This window comes from Ammodytes marinus, assembly GCF_949987685.1.
Source record: "Ammodytes marinus genome assembly, chromosome: 2".
NCBI classification, from domain to species: Eukaryota; Metazoa; Chordata; class Actinopteri; order Uranoscopiformes; family Ammodytidae; genus Ammodytes; species Ammodytes marinus.
In genome coordinates, this window is record NC_137231.1 from 6,439,212 (window position 1) to 6,449,937 (window position 10,726).

At 46.6% G+C, this 10,726-nt stretch overlaps 1 protein-coding gene across 1 annotated transcript; it reads left to right on the forward strand.

Moving 5' to 3' along the window:
- Positions 1-6,593: 6,593 nt before the first annotated feature.
- LOC307267341 (putative nuclease HARBI1) lies at positions 6,594-7,667 on the forward strand (the record flags this gene model as incomplete). Its single annotated transcript, XM_080049645.1, has 2 exons — positions 6,594-6,706; positions 6,794-7,667. 2 exons carry the CDS (start codon positions 6,594-6,596, stop codon positions 7,665-7,667), a joined length of 987 nt encoding a protein of 328 aa, XP_079905771.1.
- Between the last annotated feature and the right edge of the window lie 3,059 nt (positions 7,668-10,726).

Sequence of the window (10,726 nt, forward strand, 5' to 3'; positions counted from 1 at the left end):
AAGTTCACACAGAATGAATAACTCCACATGTAATGCTGTCAAGTTTAAATCTGGGAAGTAGTAGAAACAGTTGAAAACATTTGAGTTTTTGTGGTAGTAATACTTGGAGTAGCTTAGGCTGAGGTTGGCATAGTAGTGCATATACAAATGCAGAGATTGAATAAATTTAAATGTGGTAGATATAGTAATGATAGAAGTCATAGGGGAAATATAGTATTTGAGCCATAGATAGTATATAAAATGGATGTAACATCCGGGCTGACTGAGATTTTTACTTCGCCTCATTTCCTCTTACCAAAAAAGGGCATTGATGTGACGTTGGGGGGAGGGAAATACGCCCATCTAGCTGACGTATACCTCTGAGGCTCAGTGAGGGCCAACAGGCGGCTAGCTGTCACTCAAGAGACCGCAGCCCTAATTATTAATTTTAACCTCCAATAGAATAAAAACTACCGTGTTCACCCCCCTCAGTGTTTTCATGGAGATATGACCTAAACATACAGACTAGAATGTTTTTTTGGACCAGGCCATACATAGGTTTAATAATGCTGTGAAAACGGCCTATTTAACATGGGAGTCAATGAGAAATTGCTCTGTTTTGGTATCACCTCTTAGTGTCCACTCGGTGAACTGCAATTTGTGTCACTTCCACATTGGATGCTGATAGAACTCTCTGTGGTTGGGGCTTGATTTGAGCACTTATAATTAAGCACAGCAATCAGTAACGAAAGTAACGAGGTAGATTTACTTATACTGCTAGTATATGCCTTTGTAAAGTTTAAAGGTATTTGTGTGACAGCCCCTTAGTTTGTACAGAACAAGCTATATGAACCAATGATCCAAGCTTTAAGGAACCCTCGCTACCTTTCTAACGTGCAGAGGTGTTTTTTCAAGTGCAAGTCCTTATTTCTATCATAATGTACCATTAGAAATTCAATGTCATTCAAAACGGGATAACAATTAGCTTCGAAATGTTGATTTATTTTGATTCACTAGAGGTGTGCACTTTCATATATATATATATATATATATATATATATATATATATATATATATATATATATATATATATAAACCTTTTTTTATATATATATATAAACCCTTTGTCACCTGATATCAACTGTTCACATATGGAGGCTGATGTTATACACTTATCTTTGTCTCTGATGTAAGATATGTATCCGTACCAGATTATAGCAGTTTTGCTTCTGCAGCCCACTATATGCAGGTCAACACAGAATACAGCGGAATACAATAAAGAATATAAATACGTATCAATTCACACATATTTCATACACACATGCTAAGAGCTGACTCCACACATACGCTACACACAAGGTGCTGAATATCATCACGTTTCTTCCCTTATGTCCACTGACTTCCCAGTTATGACGATTGAGAAAGATTCACTGATTGTGGCCGACATTTCTTGCCTGTGAGAAGCCACGCCCCCTCACACCAACCACACTTAGCACTACCTCCACCTGTGATAAGCACACCCCCAGACACTCCTGAATCTACATTCAAACCAGCACTAAAGGCCCGGACACACCGGCCCGATAATCGCCGTCGGAGAGCCTGGAGGGGGCGGGGACACAAATCTGTTTGGTGTGTGCCGTGAAATCGGTCGTCGTAGATGTTGTCAGCGGGCAGTCTTTCAGTTGGAGCGATTTCATTGGTGGAGGGCTAGCGAATCAGTGAAGCCCGGAAGTGAGGCGGGTAGCACAAACAGCTAACAACAGCTAGCCATTGTTTTAATGTGTTTGTTTGTTTCGTTCAGCGAGTACTCACATGCATCAACCCTTGCATAAACCATGCTCGACACTCTCTGCTAAAAATGGAGCTCTTTATGGTCCATAAATATAAATACGTATTTCTATCTATGTTTATGGTCATAGATAGGTCACATTACGTCCCGCGCAAGCGCAGAGCGTGCGGAAAGTCAGCAGTCGGCTCGGTGTGTTCTTGGCACTTTTTTGGCCGCAACGGGAAGACTGGAGCTGTCTGAATCGGCAGTCTCCATTTTCGGGTAGTCGGACCGGTATGTCCTGGCCTTAAGATTCAGGGCCAATCAAAGCAGACTGGGCTTTTTTAGAAAGGGTTGAGACAGAGACAGGCTGTAAAACAGAACGTTTCAGACATTGGCTGAAAAGAGGAGATTCGGCAATGGCACTGTGAGAAATGTAAAGAGTTTTTTGGACACTACACCATGAAACCAGTTACTAGTAAACCTGAAAATCAGTACAGTATGTGACCCCTAAGGGTTAATGTTTTCCTTGTATTAGCCACATAAGTATTATCGTGTTTGTGCTAATAGTCATACTCTATATAGGAAGATCACCTAGCACTGAGATAAGCTCCAAATAATGGGGGGAGGACAACTGCAGAGCTTAACATCTGATGGAAGCACGAAGAGTAACTCCCCCCCCCCACCCCACCCCAACCACAGTCTCCACTCACCGCTAACTCTCTCTCCAGTGCAAACAAGAAAGAAGGAGTGCAAAAGTTACCATTATAGCCTGTCACACATCTTAAACACGCTGCTCCATGTCTCCTCCTGGGAGCAAAGAACCAGAAAATGTGCCAAAAGCTACAGAATAAATAACAGAGCTGGAAGGGGGGGGCTGGTTCGCTTCAAATGAATGCTAATTCTTCTAACACCCCCACCCCATCGCCACCATCACTGCACTGCACCCCACCACCAACAACTTTGTTCACATATTGATGCGTTCTGCAATCAACTTCAATGGCACGAGCCATCTTGAGGGGAAGAGAGGACGATCAAGCCAGGGAGTTTAACAGAGAGAGAGAGAGAGAGAGAGAAAGAAAGAGAGAAAGTCAGAAATGGAGGGGGGGAAATAGGGGGTCCCAGATTATTTCTTCGCTCGGTCCCAACCACTGCTTTCATTAAGCCCCCCCATTAATTAGCCTCCTTCAGCTCATTTGCAAGTCAATGGCCGTGGCTGTAGGACCGGCGGCTTTGAGCCGCGGCGCGCCCCTTCTGATCTCTGGCTCCTCCAGTCCCTCCACCCCTCACACACACTGGATGCGAGCCTTCCTGACAATTAGTACAAAAGAGATTCATGCTCCGTATAGCCACTACATTATTCATATTTTCTCCTCACTTAAATAAATCATAATGTTCTTGAGGGTTTTACTTAAACAACATGCTTTCTGTCTCTCTCTCTCTCTCTCTCTCTCTCTCGCTCTATCTCGGTCTCTCTCTCTCTCTCTCTCCCTCTCTCTCTCACCAGCTTGGGCCCGCTCTCTCGGCTAACATCCAAAAGGAATTGGTTCGCAAAGACCTTGCCACATACAGTATTAGGGTCACTTCCTCAACAGTACCCCACTTTGGGGTTGTATGAGGTACTTGGGCATAGTTAGTGTGTTACCTTATGGAGATGGCGGTTATATATACCTTATGGAGCACTGTCATTTTAAGGAGTTTGGGGGAGACGTTGCTGTAGTAGAAGCCAGCTTTACACCGAACAGTCATTTCCATGCTAGAGATTACCCGCCATGTATAGTCACCTCTGCAAACGGTAATGGTCTTGTGTTAAGAGACAAGGTCTAGCCTTACTTCGGATGCGACCAATCAATGGATTGGAATGTGTAGCTCCGCCCTTTGGGACGGCTTGGTCCCCTGACTGAAAGAGTGACCAAAATAGGTGCCGCAGATTTAGCTTCTTTTGATAACCTTCCCAACTTTTGACAGTGGGAAATGCAAAAAAATGCGCGCTTAACCGCCCAGAACCAGACAGAACTGCACCACTCAGTGGAAACGCGGCTTAATAGGACCAATCTGACCCCATGCCATTAACTTTTAAGAATTCTACAGTTTCAGATTCATCCAAACAGCGTCCCACTTTTTTTTATGCACTTGCATGTCTGTGTTGATGTTTCAATTAATCAGGCAATTTTTTTTCTCTCGCAGACGCTTGGGTGATAGTTCTCCGTGCAGAAGGCAAGGCGGATCACGGGCCTCTTATGTCCTCTGCACTGATCTGTTAGAGCTGTGTTGTGCTGGGCCAGGCGCGGTCCGGACAGAGCATGAGCAGCTGTCTCAATGATTTAGCAAGCCCTTTGTACTATTATTCATCTGACTGGAGGGAGTCAGTGTCCAGCTGAGGACCTGCATCTTTTATGACCACTTGCAGTCCGTTCAGACAAAGGGTACTTCCATTGGAATACTTTCGGGACTTGGCAGCCCATGTATATTGATATCTGTGGCTGCATATTGATTTCGAACCATCTTTATTTCATTGTGAGAAAGGAAGAGACTCTCTCTGCTAAGATGTTAAATCATTGGAACACCTTTTAAAACGGCCTGTCTTGCTTTTACCCCTCTCGTTGAAGTTGATATCGTTAGACAGACGCTGTCATATTTCCTGCCGCACTTGTCACGTTAGTTAATCCATCAGTGCCTGTCCGACAGCTGTCTTTTTTTTTTTTTGCCGCAAACTTTGCCTGTTCATTTGGAAAAAAAAGTTTTACATTGCGCTTCAAGGTACATAATCATCCCACTGTTTTCCCCTTAAGAAGTTACTCAGTCTCACTTTCGGCTTGTTGTATTATTATTTGAGCGTTTTTACTCCGTTAATCGCTGGGTTCCGGGGGAGAGATCTGAGGCTTTCAGCACAGACACGGGCTAGCTTGTCACTGGAGACTTGGGTAGAAACAGGTAGTGCAATTAGCCAGCACAGAACATGTTTATCTGTCAGCGCCCAAGACAGGACGGGGATGGCATTGAGGAGAAGGGGGGTAGAGGAAGGGGAGGTAGGGGGGGTGAGTGGGAATCGCAATGCCCCTTTTTAACTGTGCACAAGCTATTAGACTATTTCACTGAAAGTCATTTTCCCAAACAAAAAGGGGGAGTGTGCCGCTACTCCCATTGTACGCACCCGCCCCCCTTCACCCAATTAGGAGAAGAATCCCCCTTCTTCAGCATTTATTACACCTATTCAGTATTCTGGATGCCGCTATCAGGGTTTCCATAACTAGTCTGCACAAAGAGCAAACGCTCCATTTGGTGTGATTTGTTGCCCCGCTTGACCACTTCTTTGTCTGGGGCCGGGTGCTGGCTAAGCGCTGTAGAATGGGGGAGCCCCTGCTGTTTTATCAAGTCTGCTGAATCCGTAATGAAATAAGTGAGGGTGACAGTGACAGTGGAGGGAGGGGGGGAAACGGAGGTAAGAGCAACATACCGCCTTATTTGAATCATTTAACCAAGACGCAATTACGGCCCGAGCCCGGCGCAGGGGAGGGGGGGCGGCCCATTTTAAAGGCAACACAAATCAATGAGCACAGTGATGGTGATGTGTTTGACAGAAGTGCCTGTTAGTGGTGTGCGGCTGCTCCTGAGGATCGTTACACACCCTGTAGACAATACATTATCACCAAAAGAGAGGGATGAAAACAGAGCAGGGGAAGGCTAGGAGGAGGAGGGGGCCAACCGGGCCATCTGTATTATGGCATTGGATGGCCATTCGGAGATGGAAAATGACACTTTTGCGTTTGGCATATTCCAGTACTTTCCTATCCTTTTGGCATTTTTACACATTTTAAAGTTTATCCGCAAGTGTGCTCAATGTTTAATGACTGCTACATGTGTGAGCCTTGCTGAGCTAAAGGCAAAAGGTGTAAGTTCTATTTGTACTTTAATGTATTTTTTTTTCATTTAAAATGTGGGGTGTGTCCTAGATAACGTTGCGACCATTATAGCTGTATAAAATTCAGAGCTATTATTGTGTTATACGCTATTTTACCACACAGATAGTGCTAAAATGTGTGTCCTATTATGCACATCTGCACCTGGTTACGAGAGATGTTATCGGTAATTTGGGGCCCAACTGTACAGCCAACAACAGTTATTCTACTAAGAATGTAAGTCGAATCTTAGTCAAGTCTTCTCTATAGTCAACTTACCATCAAATTGTGTTTTTCTCCTTGTTTATTGATCCATATTCTATATGCGAGACTAAAATGTTGGTTTATAAATTCACACTGAAGGCCTCTAAACATGACCACTTTGCGCTGGCTGTGCCATTGTTTTCCTATGAAGGGAATCCACTGGTTATGTTGTAAGTTGTGGTATAAACAATGGCCGCGTTTCCCAGAATCCCAAAGAGCCTCTTTGGGCAGAGTTCTTCTTTGGAGCGCACTTAAGAACGCTGTGAAAGAAGAATGCGTTTCCCAGATTCCTTCTTAGCGAAAGTAGTACTTTCACTAAGATGGAACTGTACGACGGAGCTGACCCACTCTTTCAACCTTCTTAGCGACCAAATCGTCAGTGATCATGCCGCGTAGGGAAATTTATTTCCTCCACTTTTCGAAATAATAAAACAATGCTCAATGCGGACCTGGCGCAATAAACATAAACTAATAGAGAATTTTTTTTTTTAATGAATTACAGGTTTACGTTTTCCACACACAAGAGTTTATAGTACTACACATAAAAAAACATCAACAACCCTGTGGCATTTCACAGATATCAAGGAAACAGATTGAATTGAATTCAGCTGAACCTCATTGAGAGCGGATCCACCTGCTACTCTATATAAAGGCGTTGCCAAAGTCCGCGCGTGTGAGAAACCATGGCTGCAATACAGCAAATTCTCGCTGCCAACCAGCCGCGTCGCCGTGCGCGAAGCCAGACGGTTTACATTAACGCCTACGTGCGTCAGAACTTCTCCCCACTGGACGTGCTGTCAGACCGGGCCGTCCAGGCAAAGTACCGGCTGCCCCGTGCGGAGATCCAACGACTAATAACTCTGGTGTCTCCACACATCCAGAGAGCAACCCGCTGCAATTTTGCCCTCAGCCCGGAGGTGCAGCTCCTGGCTGCTCTGCGTTTTTACGCAGTGGGGAGCTTCCTGGAGGTGGTGGGGGACGGCACCGGCCTCAGCAAGGCATCGGTGTCACGGAGTGTGGCAGCTGTGACACCAATTCTCCTGCGCCATGCCCGGACCCATATCAAGATGGCCACCACACGGGACGAGGTCCGCATGGTCCACCAAGGGTTCCACGCAGTGGCTGGGATCCCCCGGGTGATCGGTCTGGTAGATGGCACCCTTATTCCAATCCACAATCCCTCCCTGGTGGATCCGTGCTGGATTGGTCGCAAGCACTACGCGGCCATAAACACGCAGGTGGTGGTGGATCACAATGGCCTCATCACTGACATCGTCGCCAGGTGGCCAGGCAGCACTCACGACAGTTTCATGTGGGCCAACTCAGCTGTGGGGCAGAAGGCTGGCAGAGGAGTGTTTGGCCGGGGCATCATCCTAGGGGACAGTGGCTACCCTCTCCGGAGTTACCTCGTCACGCCGGTAACCAACCCAGCAACACCACAGGAGGAGAGATTCAATGAGGCCCACACAAGCACCAGGACGAAGATCGAACGGGTGTTTGGCATTTGGAAGTCCCGCTTCAGGTGCATTCATCGTTCGTCGGGGGGGCTGCGCTTGTCACCAATCAAGTGTTGCCAAGTGATTGTTGTCACCGCCATGCTGCACAACATTGCAGTGCGCGTTGGCGCAGATGAGCCGCCTCCTGTTGAAGAGCAACATTCAGAGGACGAAGCCCCGAACCCCGCCCCCCGCAATGTGCGAGCAGTACTGCATCAGGCCGGAGCCCAGACCAGACAGGAACTTATCCACCTCTTCTGAGGTCCAACAACCCCAGCCCCTACCCCTTCACCACAAGTCGCCAAGCACTGATCACTAATAAACCCACAACCATAAACCCACAACCATAAACCCACAACCATAAACCCACAACCATAAACCCACAACCACTGTCAGGCCTGAAGGCTGAAATAAATAAACAGAACCAGCAGATGTAGGCTACATGTAACGTCCTGCACACTGATTAATTGCTTCAGTGTCCGGGTGCTTTACCTGAAAGTATGGCACTGGATTGTTAAGGAAATATTGTTGCATACAGTATGTGGGAGTATAGTGCCCACATTTCTGAGGTGACCATGTAACAAGTGGGAAATTAGCGCAAAACATGCTGTGCTGAAAGGGCGCACAATACGCACATGTCATGAACCTACGCTTAGATAAATTACAAATTGCCTGGGACTTTTTGTTGCTATTTGACACCCTCATTTCAATGCAAAATGATCCACACAATACATGGTTGAAAAGGAAACCAAAGTAGTTTATTGAAACCATATGATGGGGGGGGGGGGGGGGGGGCTCCGCGCTGCATTTACTGCTGGGCCTCTGCATCACCTGCAATGAAGGGAGATTGATTAGTGAAATTGAACGGGATACATTGGGTAATGCAGATAAAACATTGAAATACCCATACCTGAATCCTGGGGAAAGATGATTGGCACCGAGATGGAGGGACGGTTGAACTGGGCCTCTGCAAGCGCCAGCTGTCTCCGGTGCAGCTCCAACCTCTCCTGCTTCATCCGGACCACCTCTTCCTGCAGGGCAGTTTGTCTTTGGAGGTGGCCCTCCATCCCCCGCAGCACCTCCAGCTTCTCCCTCTCCAGGCGCACCAGCGTCTCACTGCAGGTGCAGGTTGTTATCGCGGGCCGCCATCGTGAGCCTCCACGCATACGGACACCGGGCCCTGCTGGTTGGCGCGCAGGGACAGGCCATGGTTGTTGGGGGTCGTCCTCTCCTGGTGGCGTGCATGTCCCTGCTCTGCTCCCGGATGGCTCCTCTTCATCCTCACTTAATGAGAGCCCCTCGTCCCCCAGCACATCGATGCCCCCACTAATGCCTTCAGAGGCCGTCTTCCCGATAATTGAGAGGACTTTCTCCTCGTCGGGAGTGAGGGTCGTCCCACCCGGTGCTCCACCACCCGTGCCCATGGCTTCGCTCCTCACCTTGGCACTCTTCCTCTTAGTCTGGCTCTGGAACTCCTGCCACTTCTTTCGGATAGCGCCCCAGTCACGCAGACCACATGGGCTGGAGGGGGACATCTTTTGGGCTATGGCCTTCCAAACATGGTTCTTGACGGTGATATTTTTTTTGCCCTTTGTTCCCCCGAATAAGATATCCTGGTGCTGCCAGACCTCGTCCACCAAGACGCCCAACTCCTCTGCGGTAAACGCCGGTGCCCGCTTGCTTCTTTTGACGCCGGTTCTTTCCATTCTCACATATGTGTGCCTATATCCACGGGGGTATATATGCGCTAATGGGCCTGATTACTACTTGGATACACCTGTTGGCACACACACACACACACACACACTCGCACCCACACAAACGCTACATACTTAAACTAATTGAACCTGTGCGGGGGACCACGGGGCGCTGTGTGTGACTTATGCGCTGATAAAGAGGTGGGTGATCGATTTGCCTGGCATCGATTTATTCAGTTTCAGCACGACCGCGGTGGACAGCTCCCACCAAAGTACTTCTTTCGATGCTTCTTTCGCTTCATCTTACGGCTCTCCAAAGAAGGGACTTAAGAAGCCATCTGGGAAACACCCGTATCTTAACGCTCCTTCTTTGGCGAACCCTTCTTTCTTTGGCGAACCCTTCTTTCGACCCTTCTTTGGCCCCAAAGAACGATCGCATCTGGGAAACGCGGCCAATATAGGTTATAAACACTGCTATCCTTGGTGTGACCCATAGCTTGGATCCCCCTTATCCCTTCTCTAAACTTTTGATGTCGTATAAGTGAGCTTAGCTGTGACTTTGGCAGTGCCCTACATGGCGCTGAGCGAAGCACACTGAAGGACGCTAAAAGAGATTGATTAAAAGCGTTGTATTAACAGGATTATTTATAGACTGATATTTATACCAAAATAGGCGATGTAACGATTGAACAAATGATTTGTTGAGAGAAACCAAGCAAATCCATTTAAAATCAGACATTCTGCACCCCCATATAGCCGGAATAGAATGATCCTTGTTTCATACACACATTTTGCGACCTTGTAATCTGTATAAACTGACTGTATCTCACATTAAAATGAAAGTTACCAATGTTAGCTATCTTGCTAACAATTATTTGTACGAGAACAGGGGGATCTCTGGAGAATATTGGTGGATGAGGATGATGGATACAGGCATTCCTCCTTCCTCGAATTTCGCTCTACTTTGACCAACAATTTGATTGGTTCCATTTTGATGACGCGCATCCACTGATAAGGTTTGCTGGTTTCAGAGCGGCATATTCTGCCAAAAGGTGACCAGGCTAAAGGTTTGCAGGCATGCACCAAGAAACAAACCGCATCTCATCTACCTTTGCATCTTATACACCTGATATAACAGTGAGGGAAGTGCACATCAACACAATGAGCATAATGGCCACATGTACAGTATATTTAGTTTCCTACAAATCTGTGTTAAATGTAATGTGAAACTCCTGGCTTCAGCCTCCTGGGTACACCACAGCTGTTTGGGGTTCTTGGACCTAGTATAGCTGCCGTGCTGTAGTTTTCGTTTTAGTCAGATTGTTTTTAACATTGTTATATTGTCTTAATTCATTGGGATACAGTGTTAGAATTACACTTTACCAATCAGACCATAGATGATGGTATTGAAAGTGCCTCGTGGTATTAGACTTGAGACCACATCTTAACTTCCTTCCCCCTTATCTGTGTGAGTTTTATTGAAGAGGATCAACAGTCCTCAAATCTGATGGAATAAAAGAGTAAAATACAGGCTGCTAATCTACTGTCTGTTTTTGAATGTTCATGGTAATTACTAGCCTGGAAATCCAGACCCTGATATCTTGAACGATTGAGGGTCTGGCC